Genomic DNA, 22,698 nt, shown 5'->3' on the forward strand with positions numbered 1-22,698 from the left:
CAAGAGTTCCTCCCCACCGGATAATTCCTCAGGAAAACGAAAAAGCTGCACAAGACTGGAAGTTGGAGATTTCTTTCACAGAACCTCCAGCATCAGCCTCATCCTGCAAGAACTGGAGAGGAGTTTATCAAAAAGCTCTGGATGGGAAATTTAAGGAGTTTCAACGAAGTTTCAGGAAGATGCTGTTTGAGGAGGTTCAACAACCTCCTGCTGCACAAGACTTTAAACTTAGAAATGAAGAGACTTCAACCCCCCAAAAAGTGTCATTGTGAAATGCTCAACAGCTTTTAATTAATTTTGAACCTAGAGGCAGAGGAAAAATTAGGCAAAAAATACATCACAGCCTTAATCTAGGGGGAGAAATAAAAAAAAAATATCATTGTTTTTATAGCACATAATAAGACACAAATATATTTCACTGGAGGGAGGGGTAGGAATGTGCATTTCCTATTTCCTTTTCAACAGGCTGATGCCCAGAGGCCATCAGTATGGCCACTATCCTGAACCTGCACAAGTCATTCCTAAACCAAAAAAGGGATTTTAAAAATCAACAAAAAGAGAGAAAAGCCTTGCACCAAGGAAGGTTCATGTTTCAACATAACTCAGCATCTGAATATGGGGTGAGGAAACACATTTCTGTTTTTACAATATAAATAGTATTTGGGAAAGGTACTACATATGGATACAGCTACTGCAGGACTCGAACATGCAGAGGAAATTCCCCGGCGCTCACAACCACTCATCCCATCCCACCCTTCCCTCCCGCCTCCAAAAAAATTCCTCTGCTGGTTAAATTTCTCTTTCAATTGTTTTAAATATTTCTCTTGTGGCCTGGCAACATTCTTAGTCTTTTATACAGCAAGTTTTCTATTTAATCACATTTCAGCTGACAGGAGACAGCTCTGTAGGAGGAACAACCGAGGCTCGGGAGAACCTTGCCAATTTTTTAAACTTTTATTAGTCTCAGTTTGGTTTTATTCGTGGAGACATCTACTGAAAACGTCAAAAACTCAGAAATAAAAAAAAAAAAACAACAAAAGCAGAACCCTTTTTCCAAGGTCTTACAACCACGCACGCGCAGCCACGCACACAAAAAGGACCCGTAGCAGAGGCAGGAGAAAGGATGAGACCTCCAATCCTCAAGGGAGAACAAAACCAAATAAAAAAAGAATTAAATTGCTTTATTCTATCTCCACTCTTTCACTAGGACAGTTTAATACCCATGGAGTCTCTTAAGATGCTAATCTACCATCTGCTAGCCCACAAATCCTTCCCACTTATTCCCTTAAAGATCCAGCCAGAGCGTTGCTTAACAGCCTCTCCCTGGAACAACGACCACCTTGCAAAGGGGCTTAAAAATGAGAATGAAAACCAGAATATTGTCTCTCTCCGTCCAGTAATTTCAGGGAATTAAGTGGAAAAGATTGCAGTGCAGCATTCCAGGTTGCTCGCTGGCCCAGCCGGGGCGTGGAGGGAGGGGAGGGTGCGGGTGCCCTCTCCTCTCCCCGCTGCACCTGAACCTTCCCAGCTCTGCCACGGCCCCTTCCAGCTCGGGACCAGCACTGCCTCGCTCTGTTCTCTCCCTCTGAACTGACTGAGGTCCTCCAAAGAGAGTGGAAGACTTTCCAGTGACTTGGCAGGGTTTGGATCAGGCTCTTTCCCAAGCACTGCTCCACATCAGCTCTTCGGCCCGAGGGGATTTCCAAACGTCCACTCAACACTTCAGGGCTGGGCTTTGCCTTTAGTGCTCCTTCAATCCTCATGAGCTGAGTCCAGTCAAAGGCAGGGCTTGCACTCCTCTTCCCCAGGAGTAACTCACAGGCTCAGTCTTTGCTTAAGGAAAGGACGTCACGACAATCAGATGTTTGAGGAATTTCTTCTTTAATAGGATAAAAGAAAAACATACAAACACCTCCCAAGCTTCTGTCATGGAATGATTCTCACACTGTAAGGAGCACAACTCAAAAAAAAAATTAAAAATTAAAAAATAAAGAGACAAAGGAAAGAGAAAGGAGAAGTGCTAAGGGAGAAGTGCTGCCGGGGAGCCTCGCGCCGCAGCGGGCGGGGGCGGCTCGCGGGAAGCGAACACAAGCAGCAACAGAACACTTGCCAAACCAGGGTGGCACGCTGGAACTCAAAGCCATGCTGATCCTGAACTAGAAAGCAACTGTGATGGCAAAGATGGGGAAGGAAGATGACAGCAATGACCCAAACCTGGCCATTTCTTCCTGAAGCCCCTCCCTGGTGATGTGGCGGCGGTGCCAACATCCATCCCAGGAATTTCAAAGAGCCAATGGCAGAAACATCCCAGAGGTGAACATTTCTTCCCCACCTTCCCCAGCTTACAAAGATAGTGTTTCTTTACAAAAGAAGAACCCAGAACATTCCAGGACATCTGCTCTTGCTCTCCCTCTCCCCGCTGTAACATCAGTCACAATTCGTTTGGGGGTGAGGGGGAGGATTTAATTTATTTTCTGTTTTAAAGCCATAATCTAGAAAAATGTTTTGTGGAAACTTTCGTTTTCCTATTTTTGCTTGCTTTTTTTTTTTAATAATGCTCATTCATAGAAAACTTCACAAAGGTGACGTCTATGTACAGAAAACACGATTCCAAAGGCTGCTTCAGTAGTCAATGTAATAGCACCTTGAAAGACAAAAGTTTGACAGATTTGAAAAAGTCATTTTGTTAAGTTTTAACCCTTTCCTCATAAAAAAGAACCAGTCACAAAGCTCCATCTGTAGAAACTCTTCCAAAGTCTCCGTGTGAAAAGCTGAAGGGTTTCCAAGATCCCCATCTCTTGGTCAGCAGCTCCTGGCAAGGTCGAGGTAGCAGCCAGACAGGGATTTCCTGCAGTCCAAACCAAGAGGAGATGAAAGAAATTCACAGCAGACTATTGCACAGGGCTGGTCTTCCATTCCACAGTTTCCTATTGATTTTTCCACTAACTCAAAAAGGGTTAATTGAATATTTTCAATGAATCCAGGTTAAAACATGCTGCTCTGAGTCCCAGGCTGGTACTGTGTCTGCAACAGGCTCTCCATAAAGGCCAAGTAATCTGGCGTTTGTCCATATTCTTCAGGATTTCTTGGATTCCCCAGCCGGGGACGCTTGGCTGCTCTCACTTCATCTCCCAAAAATGCATCTTCCTGAGGAGCCCCAGTGCTGAGGGACTGCAGGAGACACAAAACAACCATTAAGGGCACAGCAGGAAAACAGGGAGAGACCCCCAGTCCCCCTGGGCTGGGAACAACCTGGGCATTCTCCAGCCCCATCACCTGGTTAAATGAAATGCCTTTAAAGGGTAAAGCACCAGGTCTGAAAACACCCAGCAGGTCTGGAACAACAACAACAAAAAAGCTGTGAAATAAATCCCTCATCTTTTCTAGGCTCTGTAATTCCACTGTGTGCACTTAAAGACAGCCTGATCTTGTAGATTAAGAGATTTATAGGTAAGAGCCACACTCTAAATCTCCAGTTTGGTGAGAAAAGGGGGTTTGGTCTCACGGTGATAATCAGTTCTCCAGAAACCCCTGAGTTGCAGCCCAGCTCACCTCACACTTGGACAGGATGACTCCATATAACTGAATTCATATGGTGTAAAACGAGCTGAATGTAATCTTTTAACCAGAGAAAATAAAACTCTGAGCTGAACATGTGCAAGGGGAAATCATTCCTGTGCCTCTCAAGCATCCACGGCCAGGATTTCTTCCACTCTGTGTATTTTGGGAATGACAAGCAGTTTTACAGCCACAGAAACTAGAGGCTGCATTCACCTAATGTCTAAAAAACACATGAAGAAAATGTGAAGGGTTCTGCAAGCTGCAGCTGGTTTATTGTTTGCTATTTAGATACCCACCAGGCGAGACTTGACTCTCTTGGGAAGTTCTTCCTCCAAGGTATAAATATCCCCACGCTTTACCATTAGCTGAGAGCCATCTTCAAACTCCACCTGCAGGGAGGCAGAAGATGAACTCAGAGCCAGCATTTGAACAGCCCATTCCCAGCCTGGGGCACACCTGGGCCCTCCAGGAACAGCCAAGAAGCATCAGGGGCCAGCTCCCAGGGATGTCTCCAGGGCTGCTGTGGAATGAGCATTCCCAAGCTCTGGTGAGGATGCTGAGCCCAAAAAGTGCTGCTTTCAGTGCTGTTCAGGCACCTCTGTCTTATCCAAGTGGATTCATTCAGCTCTCCATGAATCCCAAAATATCTGTACTCCAGCTGGCCCAGGACCTCGCATTTCTACTGATTTTTGATTCATATCCTGAAAAAAAGCAGCTTTTCATTTATAATGAAAGCAGCCCTCTATTCAGGCCAATATGGTAATAAGAATTTCTTTCATCTTAAACAAAGCATTTTCACAGGTCACAAGGAAACAACTCCAGCTACTAAAGTACATTTGTATTTCAACCAGCAGAAATAGTCAGCCAGGTACAAAAAACTCCTCCTATGAAACTCTTTTTGCTAAGCACTGATTATATAATGAATTATGCATCAGATGTTCCAGGGATGTTTATTCATGGGAACGTGCACAGCAAAATGTTAAAACTATTAAAAGTTTTTAAGGGATTCTTATTTCCTTTGCCCAAGACTTTAATACACTTTTCTGCATAAAGCAGAAGGACACAGAGCACAGTTTAATAGGGGTGTCAAGTTCAGGCTAGACAAACTCAGAGGGAATAAATCATCTGCTCCCAAATCCTCCTCCTGCTCTGCCCAGCTCCAGCAGCCCATCCCTGGTGCAGGCTGAGCTCTCCCATCCTGGAGCACACCCCAGGGACCCCTCTGCCACACTCACCTGGTAAATCTGACTGATCTGGGCTGCAATGAACTTGGCCTTGTAGATGATGCCGTCCGTCCACTGCAGCTGCACCAGCTCCCCCTCCGGAGGAGGCCCCATCTGGATGCAGTCCCTGCTCTGAGGACAGAGACACAGGGGTCAGAGACACAATTCCACCAAAGCTCAGGAGCCAGGGGGGTGCTAAAATCACACGGTAATGAGCAATAAGGTGCATTTCTGCACTTGTGAATAACTGTGGGCATCTCAAACAAAACTAGCCTGAGAAACCAGCAATCGACTCTGGCAGCTCCTTCTGCTGCCAGCACCCAGCTCATGGACATTTCTCATTACAAATCCCACAACATCACATCTCCTGTATCTCAAAAACAAGCAGGGCAACTCAGTGAATCAGTGGCACAATCAGGAAGGCAATGCATGAGCTGACAAATCAGCCTCTTCTAGACATTCTCTCTATTAAGTGAATTCCCTGTTTTGAACCAGAAGTGCTTACGAACAATCTGCTTCCCCCATGAATCACACTTGTCAGTTGAAAAATAAGATTATTCAACCAGAAAACAAATAGGATGAAATTTAGAACAAACACTGCTTTCTGTGAAGTCATCTGCATTCAGCAAGATCACATCTTTGTAAAGCAACCAAAAAATAAATGAGATAATGTCAGAAACAAGATCTGTCATGAAGAGCAGGATGAGATTTTCGAGGCAAGCAGCAACTTAAAAATTAAAATGAAAAAGTTGAGTTTTGCTTTGCTGTTCCACCCCGAGGCACAGATCAGAGTTTGTACACTGTGACACAGCAGTGTCTCCAGAGCTGCCTTACAATGATGCTCTCGGGGTAAACGTTGTCACTGTAGGAGCCATCGTCGAAGTTGACTTCGTAGAAGGTCTGGGTGCTGGTGCCGATGACCCTGCAGCGATAGTAGAGCCCGTTCCTGTTCTTGGTGATCACTGTCTGCCCCAGGGCCACCTCCCTCCGGAACGGGACCTGCAGGGACACAGCAGGATCAGCTGCCAGCCACAGCTGCAAAAGCTGGGTCCAAAATTCCAAGGAATCTTGGAGTGGTTTGGGTGAGGAGGACCTTAAAGCCCATCCAGTCCCACCCCTGCCATGGCACAGACACCTCCCACACTCCCACGGTGCTCACTGGAACCAGGCAAAAACCCACCAGTGGTACCAGAGAACTGCTGCACCCTCCCCCTCCTCACATAAACAGTGCACCTACACTTCATTAACTGCAACAGCAGCTGGATCCTCACCAGTGCACTGCTGCAAAATAACATTGCCATTTTTCTGAAAGAACAGAACACAGTAACTGGGTGGCAATTTGCTCCAAACTGGCCTTGGACACTTCCAGGGATCCAGGGGATCCACAGCTCTCTGGGCACCCTGTGCCAGTGTTCTACCCTCTTCACAGCTAGGAACTCCTTCCCAATCTCCCAGCCCTCTTGCAGGTTAAAGCCATCCCCAACAATGGCTCCCTGGACAACCCTTCCGCACTAAAAGCACAAAACGTTTTGAGCCAACACGGGCGGGGAGAAACTATTTTTAAAAACCCCAAAAACCCAACAAAAGCCCAAATCCCCCCAATCCAACCCCCCAGCACAGAAGCCCCAATCCCAGCCCAAAGCCTACGTTCTGGTTTGCTGCTTTGTGCTTGAAGCAGGTGATGGACACGACGTAGGGCCAGTCGTCGGGCTCCATGGGCACGCCGGCCGCGTGCGCGCACGTCACGTGGAAGGAGGTGGAGCAGTGCTCGTAGGAGCACTGGACACAGGCCCCAGACACCTTCTTCATCCTCTTCCTGCAGTACACACACCTCTGCAAGGGAACACAGCTGGAGTCACAGCCAGCTCTGCCAGGGAGCACAGCTGGAGTCACCTCTGCAAGGGAGCACAGCTGGATTTACACCTCTGCAAGGGAACACAGCTGGGTGACACCCAGCTCTGCAAGGGAGCACAGCTGGAATCTCACCCAGCTCTGCAAGGAAGCACAGCTGGAGTCACCTCTGCAAGGGAACACAGCTGGATCCACACCCAGCTCTGCAAGGCAACACAGCTGGATCCACACCCAGCTCTGCAAGGCAACACAGCTGGATCCACACCCAGCTCAGCAAGGGAGCACATCTGGGGCTCACACCCAGCTCTGCAATAGAACACAGCTGGAATCTCACCCAGCTCTGCAATAGAACACAGCTGGAATCTCACCCAGCTCTGCAATAGAACACAGCCGGAATCTTACCCAGCTATGCAAGGGAACACATCTGGAGCTCACACCCAGCTCAACAGGGGAGCACATCTGGGGCTCACACCCAGCTCTGCTCACAGAGCTCAGATCTCTGCTGGAGCCCTGCAGAGACCCCACAGCCCCCACAGGACCTGGCACACGGCACTGAGCCCGTGGCTGCAGTGCCACAGCCAAAGTGACATTCTGTGCCACAGGGTCAGGCCCCCACGGCCAGGACTGTCTGTGTGCACCCCCTCAGGAGCTCTGCAAGCCAAGAAACTCCAGCAGACCTTGTCATTCCCTACCTCAGCACTCCTCTGGCCATGCCAGCACCTCCAGCCACTGAGCCCTGCAGAGCCACACTGGGCACAGAGAGACTGGGCTCCAGTTTGGACTGGGCTCACTGGAACCAGGCAAAAACCCACCAGTGGTACCAGAGAACTGCTGCACCCTCCCCCTCCTCACATAAACAGTGCACCTACACTTCATTAACTGCAACAGCAGCTGGATCCTCACCAGTGCACTGCTGGAAAATAACATTTCCATTTTTCTGAAAGAACAGTAACTGGGTGGCAATTTGCTCGATTGTATTTAATGGGACATTGTATTGATCAGATCTCATGGAATATAAAATCATATAATGGAACAAAAATACTGTGTGTTTATTTTAGATGCATAAGCATATCAACCATAAATATTTTATTGGCATCCACATCAGATGAGCCACTGTAGATAATTCAGTCAGTTTTGCAAACAAAAGAAATAAACACATTGTATAAAAAAAAAAACAGAATTATGGGGGAAAAAGGTCTGAATCTTGGAGACATTTTCACACTCATTTTCTGCAAAGCAGATCCAGTTATGAGGTAAATCGATATGTGTGACTGCTTTAGAAAGAAATTACATTTTCTCAAAGCTAAAAATCCTGAGCCTGATGGCACTGACAGTGAGCAGGAGCTGTAGTGGGAACAAGACAAATTTTCTCACTCCCTATAACAGCACCAATTCTTGTTCCCAACCCCTCAGAAATACAGAAAAGGAGATTTTAGGAATCCCAGTATGAAGAATGGATGCTTGCATAATGTTTCCAGGGATCCATTTGGAAACCCCACTCAGTTTTTATAACATTTCCAGGAATCTGTCACTGATCAGCAAATCCCAGAATGGTTTGTGCTGGAAGGACCTCAAAGCTCATCCCACTCATCCAGCCCCATCCAAGCTGGCCTTGGACACTTCCAGGGGTGGGGCAGCTTCTTTACCTTATCCGAGGCTGGGACAAGGCAAATCAGGGCAAAATTAGTATCACACACATGAGACAAATGTGCCTTTCCTGGTTAAAATGAACAAAAGACGTCCCTGACCATGGCAGGGGGTGGAACTCCAAAACCTTCAAGGTCCCTTCCAACCCAAACCATTCTGGGATTCTGTGATTTCTTCTCCAGGAACATTTCTCTTCCTTGAAAGCAAAAGATGCCAAAGTACAGATTTGTTCTTCCTTATTCCTGTGCAACATCCCCCTCCCTGCTTGGGCTCTGCCCCACATTTCTATGAAATAATTCCCACTCCTTCCTAAGAATTAACTGAAGGCAGTTTGTTTACACCAAAGATTAATTTGGCCTTTTTACACAAATGAACAAAAGCCAGGAAATTCAAAGGCAGAGCCTGAGTGCTGCCAGAACGTGGGTTTAGCCTTTAATAAGCTGAGCCTTTATCTCTCTGCAAACCATGTTCCAGGGGCTGATAAGCACCAGGAAAGTGCACAGCAGGACTGAGGGGAGTCAATAGCACAGATGCCTTTATTAACCTGTCAACATCCCCCTGTCCCAGCAGCAGGGACAGCTGCTGACACACAGGGGGCTCGGGGAGCATTAACCCTCCCAGGGCAGGAATCTGCCCCTCCTGATGCCAACAGGACTCTGCCAAGCCAGGATTAGCACACAGCCAGTGCCACCCTGTGCCCACACAGACTCCCCGTGACAGGCACAAGAGCTGCAGCAAAGGGATGTGCAGAGCAAATAGGATCAGAAGAAAAATGTGAGTGACAGTGAGCCTGATGTGTAAGGAGTGATGGAGGAAGTGACAATTCTTGGCTGTGAGGGTGGTAAAACACTGGCACAGGGTGCCCAAGAGAAGCTGTGGCTGCTCCATCCCTGGAAATGTCCAAGACCAGGCTGGACAGGGCTTGGAGCAGCCTGGGACAGTGGGAGGTGTCCCTGCCATGGCAGGGGTGACACTGGGTGGGATTTAAGGTCCCTTCCAACCCAACCAGTCTGGGATGGTATGAAAATGCAGATCTGGAAGTGTGAGAGATGGGATGGACATAAACACCAGTGCCAAGCGCTGTGGGAAAGCTGCACATGGAGATTTAAAGGCATTTTCTGTGGGAGGGAAAAGAGTCCAAAGCACAGGAGAGAAATCTTCGGAATAAATGCACACCAGAGTCAGGTCACTGCTGAGAGTAAGAAATGGGCTGTCTGCTGCATGATGAACACTGCAATTCATTTACTCCACTGAGGAATGACAGCTAATTATTCCAAATTTCCACGTCATAAATAATTTACGTGCACAAGCCTGTAATGTGCCATCAATCTGGGAGCAGGAAACTGCAGTCCTGAAAATGGTGCCATACCCACAAATGGACTGAAAAGTCTGTGCTTGCACAGGGAGACCTGGTCCATGTTTAGAGAACAGGATATACCTTTCACCAGATCACTGCCACTCCTTGGTACATCAGCCCTCATCACAGGAACTTTAAACAATAAAAAAATATTAAAAAATCAAATTATAACCATGGATAACCCCTACTACCCCCTCTCTCCTCCACTACCGTCATCTATTTACATCAACTGTCCTCACCCTTCACATCACTCCTCCTCTCCTTTTCCATCTTTTCCAGCCACAAAGGTCATCTTCCCAATTTTAGCAAGTACTGCACCAAGTCCATCATTGCCAAAGCCAGGAGCTCCAATGCCATCACCTTTTAGTCACCCTCAGTTTATCTTCCTAACTGCAGCTGCTCACCTCCAAGGCACTCAGCCCCCAGCTCCTCCACTGACTCCCCACATGCTCCAGGAATTACCTGCAAATTCCCATGACGAATCCTAAAACTCCCCACCATGGCTCATGGGTGTCTGCACGCCAACTTATCCAATTTACACTCCCTTTGTACCTCACACCCCACACCACAGCCTCTGTATTCTGCCATCCAAATTAATTGTTTAATCCTTACCTAATTGATAACTCTAAAACTTTCCAAGTGAAGGGCTTAAAGCCAGGCTTTGACATTTGAGCTACAAGCCAGGCTCTGGCTAAGAGCAGCATAAGGAATATGTGTCTGTAAATTCCAACACTGGCCTGTGTAAGTCAAGGCACTTCAAGTAAAAATTCTCCATGTTCCCTGAGAAAGGAAGAAAACATGAGGTGCAAATGGAATACAACAGAAGAAATCAAACAAAATTTCTTTCCAGAGCTCCAGCAGCATTTGACAACACCCTCAGGGTGGGATTTTGGGGGTATCTGTGCAGGGCCAGGAGTTGGACTGATTGTCTCTGGGGACCCTCCCAGCTCAGGATATTCTGTGATTCTATAAAACTTTGCAGTTTTAATTGAGGAATGAAGGAGAAATGCGTGCAGTGGGTCCGTGCAGAGGTCCTGGTAGGCAGAGGCTCTGCTCTGGAGCAGAGCACAGCAACAGAGTCAGACACACACAGACACTGCCCTGACTCTGCAGGACTGCCAGGCAGCCAAGGAAGGGTTAAAGAATTAAGTCATGTTTCCTTGAGAGGCTCCATTAAGCAATACAAGTGAGTGTTGTGTAAAAGGATTTTAAGTTCAGCGTTACAAGTGCTGGTAATGAAGAGGATGCACGTTGGAAGTGTCAGCTGATCCATAAAGAGCCACCGCTGCAAGATTTATCACCCTGGCACTGAGCTGCCCCATCACTCCTGCTGAATAATGAATGCTTTTTACATTCACATTTGTGTACAAAACCCATTTGCACAACAGAGAAATAACTCTGGAAGCAGGGATAGGTTCCTCCTAATCTCTCACCCGGGCTCGCTGCACTAAGTAGCAGCTCTGTTAACGAATCCATCAGCACTAACCCATCTATCACTGCTCCAGCACCTTCCCCATCCCACACTGTGTCACCCAGCTGACTTCTGTACCAAAAAAAGCAGCAAAAGCACAATTTATTTTGCAATAACACACTATAGTGATGGAGCATTAACTAACATTAAGATAAATTGCTCTGAGCTAATGAATCGTCCATTACTAATCCCTCGGATGAGGCCACACAGCTAAATAACAACTTGGAGCTGGGTTTGTATTAAAATCCTTGCAGTCTTGCCTTGCAGTCAGGGTCACAGAAATGTTTATTCATTTCTACAAGAGATTTCTTGATAGAAAAAGAGAAATGTTTTAAGGAAAGGTGAATTAGAGATGAACAAGTCAGCTTCTCTCTAGTCACCATGTCCCTCTGCACTCCTGCTGTGCAGTACTTGGAGTAAAAGGAGCTTTCAGGCACTTTTCACCTGACTGCAGGTGGGAAGGAGTCCCAGGCTCTGCCCAGGGTACAGGACACACCCAGAGAGTAAAAGCACATCTGGAAATCAGAGCTGGCTGTGTGTCAAAGCACTGACAGGGCTCAGCAGACACAAACGATGCAGCTTTTGTTTACAAAGGAGATCACCTCCAATCTCAGCTGCTTCACAAACCCACACAATGATTTTCTGTCTAGTTACAGCTTTTCCCTTTGGCCGGAAAAAGTTCCCAAACAGTGTCCCCAGTAAAAGACACCCACCAGCTTCCACCTCTGCTCGGGGATGGCGCTGATATCCACGGGATGACGCTCGATGACATTGAGGAAACGCGCCTCGGGGACAGCAATAGCACAGATTACGTGGACCCACCTGGGGAGCAAAGTGAAGACACAAATCAGGGCCTGCCATCATTTGAATGAAATGCTCAGGAGGGCAGTTAACATTTCCCTGCCTCCCTCAGCATCAAAGCACATTTCCAGGGGTTGGCAGCCTTGGCAACATTCCCAATCGACTGTTAATCAGGGTGGCACAAGGTAAATGCCTCTGGAACAACAGAGATCAGCCTTCTTCTACACCTGACATTGCACAGTGCTAAACATTCTCTGAGAGGACTTTTCTCTGAGAAACAACCACATTCAGCAGGAGTTCAGAAGCTCTGCTGTCGAGCAGCCTGGTGCAGCGTAGGGCAGCACAGTCACTTGGGCTCATCCTGCCAGTCAACAAGGAGCAGTTCCCTCCAGAACCCCAAAACTTGCTGCTACACTGAGCATTATAAGACCAAATTCACAAGACAAGGAGATTAGGTGCAGTATGGAAGGAAAACACACTCAGAACCAGCACTCACCGGCCATCAGTGGTCATCTGGAGAGCCCCTCCCCTGAGATTGCACAGGCAACATTCCTGCAGGAACACAACTCCATCAGAACACCACCCAAAAGCTCTGCCAGGCTGTTCACCCTCCCCAGAAAGGGACTACACCCCACCTGGGATGTCCAAGGCAAGCTGAATCCTCCCACCACCCATGTGTGTTGAGCAGTGAGTGATCCCAGCAGTGCCAGTGGGAAGGTATTGCTGGCCAGGGGTTATGTACAAATCAGGAATGGGATGGGATGGGATTGCTGTGGAACGCATCTGGAGCTGTTTATTTTTTAGCATCACTCTCATTACATGGTTATGAAAATGGGAAGATGCCAGCAGCTCACATCCCAGGCAGCATAACTTTCTTTAAAGGCTTTTTGACCAATCACACAAAGCAAAAGCATATTGACAGTATGTCACTATAAATACACGTATCTTTGATTAAAACAATGCTCTCTTATTTCGAATACAATACTTGCTTGTAAACCTTAAGACACAACGCACAGAGCTCTATTATTAACGCTTAGAACTTCCTAACATCTCACCAGATACACCCCACAATGCTCTGATTTTAAAGAATGCCACAGGAAGGGTGCTGTGTGCAGTGCTTACCGCTGCCCAGGCGCCGGCCGAGCACCGCGAGCACGACCAGCTCTCGTTCACCAGCTCCGGGCGTATCCCGTAACAGCCTGCAACAAACAGAGCCACAGCCTGGTCACAGCAGCCCTTTCACAACACTTCTGAGCTTGACTCCATGACTTTTCAGTTCAGAAGCAACTTTGAGAGCGTTTGAGGAACTGTATTCAACAGGCTCCGACAAAATCAGAATTGGGACCAACAGGTCTGAAAGGAAACAAACCAAACCCCCCCCACACAGGTGACCCTCACATTTATTTTTAATTTTTCTAAGGAACTGGGCTCCAAGGTGATGCCACCACTGCTGGAGTGAACTCACACATCAAAACAGGGAAGGGCATTGAATTTTGGCAAGGTTGAAGCAGCTACTTTTGCTGTGTGGTGTTATGAGGAAGGACAAGCCCAATAATACTGCAAGGAAATTAAATACCTGCATTCCACGTGGTTAACAGTATTTAATTTATGGTTATAGGAAGTGTTAAAAGCATTTCATTTTACAGAGCATCAATTACTGTAACATGCAAGCACCAAATCCTCCTACAACAATACCAAAATAGTAAAGTGGTATTATGCTCATTATAAAGACGGTGAAATAAGAACAAAAAAAGTCCTTAAAATTCTATAAAAGGCACTGAGGTTTGTCACTGGAAACAATGGGAAAGACACAAATACAGTTTTGGAAAAGTAGATCGATGTGATTCCTGCAAGCTTGTAAAGTGAGTGGAAAATTGAAGATAAGCATCTCAACTAACAGCTCGTTCCACCCAGCCTCTATCCTTCCAAACAAAATCTCATCCAGCCTTCACCTATACTAACAAACTGAACAGAAAATTTCAGCTGGGAACAACAATCTCAAATTACTGAATTAAAGTTAAAAGAAGACATTCAGAAAGCACTGGGATTGCTACCACAGCCTGATTTATAAATATCATCCACTTAACCAGATAAACAGCATGTCAAAAAAAGTCAATACTATGGATCTGCAGCTGCTCTCCACATCTGAGGTCTCTTTTCATCATATGGCAAATCAGGGCAGCAAATTCCACCCAGGCCTAGAACAAGGACAGGGGTGTTCAGTCCAAAACTGAGCTGAGGGAGAGCCAGACCCTGAGCACAGCCTCAAGCTGCACCAGGGGAGGTTTAGACTGAAAATGAGGAAAAATATCTTCATGGAAAGGGTTGTAAAGCATTGGAGCAGCCTGCCCAGGGCAGAGGTGGAATCACCATCTCTGGAAGTGTTCAAAACATCCATGGATGTGACACCAGGGGACATGGCTACTGGTGGGCAGGGTGGTGGTGCTGGGCTGACATCTGGACTTGATGGCCTCAAAGGTCTTTTCCAACCTCAGTGATTCTGTAAGGGCAGAACAGTCCCATTTACTGAACCCCAGGCTGTCCCATAAGGATAATCCAAGAAAAATATGCTCTTTTTATGGATTTTGTCAGTGCCTCAAAAGCCCAGAATCCTTCCCAAACCTTCCCCTCTCTGTAGGGCCTGGCTGCTGGAACCCAGCACAGTTTGAGAGGGCACTTCCCAAGAACACACAGGCTGCCAGCTGGATTTAGTCAGCCAAAATACATCTCACCACTGCAATCCTGCAATAAAAGCAAATGGATTCTCTGCAGCAAAGTCAAAGGGATGTCACAGAGCACAAGGAAACAACCAGGCACTGGAGCCTCCATCAGATTTAACACCTGTCCTGTCCTACCCTCAAGGGGAGAGTACAGCCAAAATATAAAACCGAGTTTCTCTAAAAAAAGATGGATCTTAGGTCTGAGCCTGCAGATTAACATCATCTTGCCCATACTCCTCTGTCTTTAAACAGAATTTGGGAATTTGGGCACAGAAACCATTCTGATAGACTGGACTATTGCAGACCTAAGGATGGACAAGATGCAGCAGCCCTGAATTGTGAAGGCAGGATGAAATCTTCCTCCTCACACCTACTCTGCATCCCATTAGCCAGAAACGGCCATAATCAGGGATTCAGCACAGAAACAAAGTTTTCTTCCAGTTCCCCAGCCCTGCCGAGCTGCACGGGGACCTGCAGACTCTAAAATTGGAACAACAGAAGTAATTCCAGCTGATGCAAGTCAAATAAGTTTCCCCATCTGTCAAGATCAAACAGCTGAACAGTAATTCGTCACAAATGTTAACTGGATGCTGTACAATCTCCACCGAAGGTACACTCCACCAGGATTAATCAGATCTTCTTTTAGACATAACTATCAGGGAAGCAAACAGACATATGTTCCCTTTTGTAATCAAGTGCCATTACTACAAACACTATCAGAGACACTAATAAAATATATCTCAAACTACTCCATAATCTCTGCTGCATGCAGGAACAATATAGCCTCCCCCAGCAGAACAATATTGGAACGAAATATGTGAGAGAAAAGAGTGCAATAAAGCCTTTGAGTTCTGTTTTATTACAAAAAAATGAAAGGTATCAAAAGAAAGAATCTTTTCTGTGAGACAGAGAAGAATCAGCCAACAAAATAAGCAGTAAAAAGAATATTGGTGTGTATTTTTAAGATCAGTGACTGCCAAGATGGACTTGAATACACAGATGTGCTTTGAAAGGTTTTCTGCCCATGGTGGGAACTGGATGAGCTTTAAGGTGCTTCCAACCCAAACTTTTCTGGGATTCCTCACACCCTTGTACCAAGAAAGATAAAAATGGGAGTGTCAGGATATGAACCTTCTAAGAGGGAACTCAAACACAGCAACACACAAACTCCTGAGTTTCTCAGGACCCAAAGGCTTCGGGGAAGGTGAAACACTCACTAGCATGAACCTGCAGGCAGCATTTGGCACAGGATATCAAGGGACTGGTTCCATCCTCTCCAATGTAGGAATTTGAAGGAAGGGGCTCGGTGTTTTCTCCACTTGAGGTAAAGCACATCTCTGGGATCAGGGGCTTGGTCTTCTGCCCACACTTGGAAAGGTGCACGAACGAGGACGGCTCTCCTGTGGAGATGGGGGCAGCTTCCTTCTCCACCTGTGAGGACTGCAGAGAAAACCCCATCACTGGAACCACCTCTTCCTGCCATGGGTTTCACTTTCCACTCCGAGCATTCCCCTTGCAAAAAAGTAACCCAACACCTGACACCCAAAAATGGCCTAAAATCCTGATTTCCCCCCTTGCTTCTCCCCCTCTTCCTCAGGCATTGACTGGGATCTGTCATTTGTTGTGGAAGCTCAAAGAAACATTAGAATAATGAGCAGCTTTTCTTGGTTTTCTTCTGCAAAAATCTAAATTCCTAAATTGCAGCTGAAAACACCAAGGAAAAATAAAAAGGAAAACATTGCTAAAAGCAAGGCCTTCCCTCCCCCTCTCCCATTCCTTTGGCATCCTTCCCTACTTTTCCTACAAGAAGTTCTCCTGAAGGACATCTCAAGGTTTCTGGTAGCAGACAGGGTTAAAAGCAATGGATAAAACCAGCTCAGCTGTACCCAGTTTTCCTTCCAACAGCCAGCAATCAGAACAGATATTTTATTTTCAGTCATATAATAAATCAAGAGATTTTATTGAAGGGGGAGGTGGGTTCTGCTTTCCTCAGGAAAAGCTTCCAACACAGCTACAAGTATCTAAGGCATGAATTCCTGGTGGGCACACAAAGCCAGATTTGGCTTTATGTGAGAACAAATCAATGCACAACTGCACAAATAACTAATTCATCTGATGAATTTTGCCTTTCTGCTCATAACATCTCCCAAAGCATATTGGTAGTTTCCAAAAAAAGGTGATGGATGTGCTTACTCAGTAAATTTTTATTTTGTGGCTTGTTTGCATAAATTCAGCAACTCAGGCCTGTATGGAAACAGGAGCCTGGTGTGATTTTCCTCTGCATGGAACAGTGTTTGCAAAGCTCTTTCAGTGTGATTTCAAAATGAACACTGAGCAAGCCAGAGAAGCCAGGAAAGATAACAAAAAAGGCTCCAGCCACTGCCAAATCCAAACACATTCCTTTGGAGTGCAAATCTGTATGGGTTTGTCTGTATCAGAAATGTCTGCATCCTAACTCACCCAGCTGAGCAGTGTCAGAGGTTTAGATGAGATATTAGAGGAAATCTCTTCATGGAAGGTTTGGTCAGGCAATGGCACAGGATACTGGTGGGGTCACCATCCAAAAAACCCACGGATACAGAGTGGGGGACGTGGCTTTAGGGTGAACACAGCAGTGGGGGAGTGACAGCTGGACTTGATCCTAGAGGTCTTTTCCAACTTTAGTGATTCCCTATCTCTGTGATGAGGAATTACCTGGTTATAGGGGTAGAAGAGGGTGCAGACAGCACAGTATGGCTCACTCAGGGCAGCAGCTGCATTGAACTTCCTTTCAGCTGGGAAATTAAGTGCTTTGTTCTTCCACTGGAAGGAAAGTAAAGATTTCAAAGCCTCTGGATCACTCATATCTTCCTCTCCAGAAAATGGAAACATTTCTAGAATGAAAGGGAAAAAAAAAAAAAATCCCAAAACGATGAGCAGTCAGTAAAGACAAAAGAGTTTATGGTTAGAAGAGGCAAAAGGAGAAAGGGTGAGTTAAACAGCTCAGGTCACCACAATAAGTGCAATAAACAAAACCACTGAACTCCTCCATAGCCTCCCATATGTTTATGCCTAAATACTTCCTTAAATGGACAGGATATCCCCTTTGGGGATAGGATACACAAGACAGGGACAGCAGTGACTGGAAGGAACTGGCCACGAGGAAGGAGAGAATGGAGATTTATTGCCTTTGTAACTCCCTCCCCTTTCCAGCTGTGAAACCTCCACCATCCTTTTCATGAAGATTTAATTTGGTAAGTTCAAAACACACGATGGCAGTGCAAGGAAATGCCCCTTTCCTGTCTCCAGCATGCTCTGGGAGGTGGGGATGCAGCTGCTGCTGCTGTGGCCAGGCCAGCTCCCAGTTCCCAGCCTCACCCAAAACTCCCAAGGTGCATCCCAGAGCTGCCCTGCCCACACTGAGCCTGGCTGGGCTTCAGTGCTCTGGTACAGCCATTCCCACACCACTGAACCTCCCACCTGCACTCCCCACCATCCCTCCCCCTGCCAGAGCTCTGCCAGCGACTGCTCCTGCTAATTAGTTTGCTAATTCTTTATTTTATAAACCTTTAAAAGGTCCTTGGCATTTCATGACTAAACCACTGCAGAATCCATTTGTGGCAGTCTGGGGGTCTGAGTTTCTTACCCTTCCTTATGAAGGAGTTTTGAGTCACTGTAAGTGTTAAAGACATTTTCCACACAAGGCTGAATGTAAATCATTCCCTGCATCACCAATCTGCGAAGTTTCCAAAAGAACAGGGAACTCAAAAACATCTTGGAAGAACATTATCCCCAGAGCTCAGCACATTAAACTAAATTGTTCACTGCTTCACTGTTAATTACTGGAAATAAGCAGTTTATGTTCTGCTCTACAAGTCTAAGTCTCCTCCCCAGTTCTCCCTCCCTTTGAAGATTTTCTGACTCTTGGGTTACCTGAAAGGATAAAAGGAATTTGGAGTAAAATGTTAATGTCTGAGTTTACATCTCAGATTTTAAATGTTGGTCATAACGTATTTGTCAATCAATGTGGAAATTTTATTGTGTTTGATGAATCTCTTTTTTGAGGTGATGAGTGCTGGGTGTGTGGCCCCGTCACATTTCGTATGAGGGTTACCCTCTAAAAAATGTTTATTTATAAGACATGAATCAAACCCCACATTTCTCCAAATTTCAGTCAAGGCACATCAGGTGACAGACCAGGATTTATGACAGCAGTGAAATCAGTGAAACCAGCTGCTTAATCCAGAGTGACAGAGGGAGAGAAGAAAGGGAATGACTGTCGTGTGCTGTCACTTTGGCTCCTCCCAGGATGGATCCAGGGGGACACAAGGCATTCAGGATGGCTCCCACATTGCAAACAACTTGTCTGGGCTGAATCTTTGTCTAACATGTGCAGTCCCTGAATTTACATGCTCACTGTTCCTCCTGCAGATCATCCTGCACATCATTCCCTGAAAAAGCCCAGGGTGCAGAGCTGCCTCTATTCCCTGGCGGGGAGGGAAGAATCTGTTTGATCAGATTTTGCCCAGCAGAGCTGTAAATCAGTCCCCAAGAAATGCCAGCTTCCACAAGAGCTGCTCCTGCTCCACCAGCCAAGTCCCCAAACACCATCCAACAAGTCAAAGCAGTGAGAAGAATCTGCCTAATGAGGATCCTCCAGCACAGAGCTGGTTCCAAGGTCTCACACCAAAACCACATAATAAGTCTCAGCTGCCTCTGCACACTTCACTCCATGTTACACACTTGGAAGGCATCAAATGCATCCTCCTTGGTGAGGAAAGGAGATCTGTGTGCTCAGGAGAAGCCCTTCCTTCAGGAGGCTGCTCTAAAATCACTGGATGGACTCCTGAAGGAGAGTGAACAGGAAAGATGATGCCCTTTGGAATGAGGAGTTTGAGCAGGGACTGCCAGCTATACCTACATGCCTGACCCAGCACACAAAAGCTCCTTGCTGGGGGACTCTCCATATTCTGAGTAATGTGGAAAACACCTCAAAGTGGGAAATTACACCACAAAAAAGAGTGAGAGGTAAGAATCTTTTCTTTCCCCTTGGTCCAGATTGTTAGGGATTGGAACGTGGGGAAAGAAGAATCAGTGATGTACAGTTAAACACCAAAAAACATTTTAATTCTCATTTCTGCATCTGCCAAGGAAAGCTGGACCCCAACACAGATGTGAATTAGGAGACAAGCAAAAGGTTAGAAATTACTTTCCTCACACACATGAGAGCTGATCTGACCTCCACTGCCTCCAAGGGGAACAGCTCTCATCCCACTGCAATATCCAAAACAGAGCTTTGCCTTTAAGGTATTATTTTCTGCAAGCTCTTTTTTCCCTTTGCCCAAAATGCTGCCTCATTCTGCAGCCAACAAAATATTTTTCTTGAGTGGAAAAAGGGTGGGAGGTGAGAAGTGACACCTCCCACGGCAGAGTTTTGTTTCCAGCTGGGTTATCAAAACGGGAACACGCTGCATTTCCTACCAGCTACGTGTAACACAGAATTTCAGGCCCCTCAGTTTTGTCAAAGGCTTCAGCAATTCCCAGGCTCAGACAGGACATCCACGGGTCCCTGGTGCTGCTCACTCACCCTCATCACTCGAGGTCTCCTGTTTGACCACGGACAGCGGGGAGCGCGTCGGGGGCTTGCCCAGCGGGTGCCGGCGGCTCTTCTTGATCTCCATCTTCATCTTGGAGAAGGCAGAAGCAGCCTGGAAGGAAGCACAACAAGCTGGATGGGTACCCCAAAGGAGGGAACAGGAAAAGAGAGGCAGAGCCCTTGTCATAGAGAGCTCTTGGATTCACACAGCAAACTTTTCTCTGCCTTTTGGCTGAACCACTAAAGCCTTCCGAGCCAATCCCTGGAGCAGATAAAAGCCAACACCAACTCTTAAGAAGTTGGGTAAACTACAGAGTTTTCTTCAAATCAGGCCAGCCTCAGAACATCTGCAAGCTGCCAGTTCCACCAGCTCATGAAAAGTCTGCCCAACCACACACACAGCTGGGAACTCCACAGAAATTGTGACTCATGGAATCCCAGACCGGTTTGGGTTCGAAGGGACCTGAAAGACCATCTGGTCCCAATTCTACCACAGGGCTGTAAACCTCTAGACCAGGTGGTGCTTGTCCCAACCCTACCACAGGGCTGTAGACCTCTAGACCAAGTGGTGCCAGTCCCAACCCTACCACAGGGCTGTAAACCTCTAGACCAGGTGATGCTGATCCCAACCCTACCACAGGGCTGTAGACCTCCAGACCAGGTGGTGCCTGTCCCAACCCTACCGCAGGGCTGTAGACCTCCAGACCAGGTGGTGCTGATCCCAACCCTACCACAGGGTAGACCAGGTGGTGCTGGTCCCAACCCTACCGCAGGGCTGTAGACCTCCAGACCAGGTGGTGCCTGTCCCAACCCTACCGCAGGGCTGTAGACCTCCAGACCAGGTGGTGCTTGCACCCAGCCTGACCTTGGAGCTGTCCTCACGCCAGCCTGCTCACTGACCTCCGCCGCGAGCTCGGCGCGCTCCGCCTCGGCGCCGTCCTGCTCCTTGCCAGGGCCCTGCTCGCGCCAGCCCAGCCCCTTCTGCGTGGCGAACTGCTCGAAGGCCTGCTGGCAGGACATGTGCTCCTTGTCGAACACCACCTTCTTGCTGCGGGGCACCACGTACAGCATGGGGATGATGGGCCGTGGTTTGAAGTCGTCCTCCTCGGCCGGCGCCTCCGAGGGCTGCACCACGTTCAGGGGCGCCGCGGGCCGGCCCTGCTCCGTGCCCGGGGCTGGCGGGGGTCCCGGCGGCCGCGCCGCCCCCGGGCCGGCCTCGGGAGGTGGTTGGGGGGCCGGGATGGGCCCCGGGGGCGGCACGGGGGGCTGAGGGGGGAACAGCTGCTTCTTCTTCCGCTCGCCCTTGGCCTTCGGGGGCCGCGCCTTGGCCTTGCACTCTGCTGGAGAGAAAGGCGACACTGAGGCCCCACGCCAAATTCTGGGAATTCAGCATTTCCCTCCCTTCCCAGAGCTCTGTGCTGGGCTAACAAATTCCATCATGGAATGCAGCATTTCCCTCCCTTCCCAGAGCTCTGTGCTGGGCTAGCTCATTCCATCATGGAATTCAGCATTTCCCTCCCTTCTCAGAGATCTATGCTGGGCTAACAAATTCTATCATGGAATTCAGCATTTCCCTCCCTTCCCAGAGCTCTGTGCTGGGCTAACAAATTCCATCATGGAATTCAGCATTTCCCTCCCTTCTCAGTGATCTATGCTGGGCTAACAAATTCCATCATGGAATTCAGCATTTCCCTCCCTTCCCAGAGATCTATGCTGGGCTAACAAATTCCATCATGGAATTCAGCATTTCCCTCCCTTCCCAGAGCTCTGTGCTGGGCTAACAAATTCCATCACAGAATTCAGAATTTCCCTCCCTTGCCAGAGATCTATGCTGGGCTAACAAATTCCATCATGGAATTCAGCATTTCCCTCCCTTCTCAGAGATCTATGCTGGGCTAATAAATTCCATCATGGAATTCAGCATTTCCCTCCCTTCCCAGAGCTCTGTGCTGGGCTAACAAATTCCATCATGGAATTCAGCATTTCCCTCCCTTCCCAGAGCTCTGTGCTGGGCTAACAAATTCCATCACAGAATTCAGAATTTCCCTCCCTTGCCAGAGCTCCATTCTGGGTTAGCACGTTCCACCATGGAATACTGCTTCCTCTCCCTTCCCAGTGCTCAGTGCTGGACTAGCACATTCCACCATGGAATTACTGCTTTCTCTCTCTTTCTTCCGTGCTGGGCTGGCACGTTCCACCATGGAATTCAGCACTTCCCTCCCTTCCCAGAGCTCCGTGCTGGGCTAGCATGTTCCACCATGGAATTATTGCTTTCCAACGGGCACTGTGAAAGCTGCACACATTCAGTGGTGCCTCAGCACTGACGTAGAGAAGCCACTTCAGAAAGAAAATACTTTTGTCATTTCTATGGACTATTAAATTCCTGACTGGAACACAAAGGCTGCTAAAAGCAGCGTTTCCTGGAGGGAAAATATCTAAATCCCTAGGGAACTGGACAGTGTGCCAAAAAAAACTGTAATATGTCACATTAG

At 47.4% G+C, this 22,698-nt stretch overlaps 1 protein-coding gene across 3 annotated transcripts in view; it reads right to left on the minus strand.

Annotated features, from left to right (window-relative positions):
• Window positions 1-261: 261 nt before the first annotated feature.
• KDM4B (lysine demethylase 4B) overlaps window positions 262-22,698 on the minus strand; it is a 77,068-nt gene continuing 54,631 nt past the window's right edge. For 2 of the 3 annotated variants that reach the window (XM_077788805.1, XM_031507182.2), the window contains 12 exons: window positions 21,107-21,546; window positions 20,198-20,318; window positions 17,326-17,504; window positions 15,849-16,071; window positions 13,034-13,110; window positions 12,408-12,463; window positions 11,824-11,932; window positions 6,432-6,617; window positions 5,619-5,783; window positions 4,797-4,916; window positions 3,858-3,950; window positions 262-3,171 (listed from right to left, as the gene is read on the minus strand). In XM_077788805.1, coding sequence (XP_077644931.1) covers window positions 2,986-3,171; window positions 3,858-3,950; window positions 4,797-4,916; window positions 5,619-5,783; window positions 6,432-6,617; window positions 11,824-11,932; window positions 12,408-12,463; window positions 13,034-13,110; window positions 15,849-16,071; window positions 17,326-17,504; window positions 20,198-20,318; window positions 21,107-21,546 — 1,955 coding nt within the window. In that variant the 3' untranslated portion in view covers window positions 262-2,985. The remainder of the gene's footprint in view (window positions 3,172-3,857; window positions 3,951-4,796; window positions 4,917-5,618; window positions 5,784-6,431; window positions 6,618-11,823; window positions 11,933-12,407; window positions 12,464-13,033; window positions 13,111-15,848; window positions 16,072-17,325; window positions 17,505-20,197; window positions 20,319-21,106; window positions 21,547-22,698) is intronic. The other variant, XM_077788804.1, reaches the window with a different exon arrangement.

The sequence above is a fragment of the Lonchura striata genome, chromosome 28 (assembly GCF_046129695.1).
Source record: "Lonchura striata isolate bLonStr1 chromosome 28, bLonStr1.mat, whole genome shotgun sequence".
Classification (NCBI taxonomy): Eukaryota; Metazoa; Chordata; class Aves; order Passeriformes; family Estrildidae; genus Lonchura; species Lonchura striata.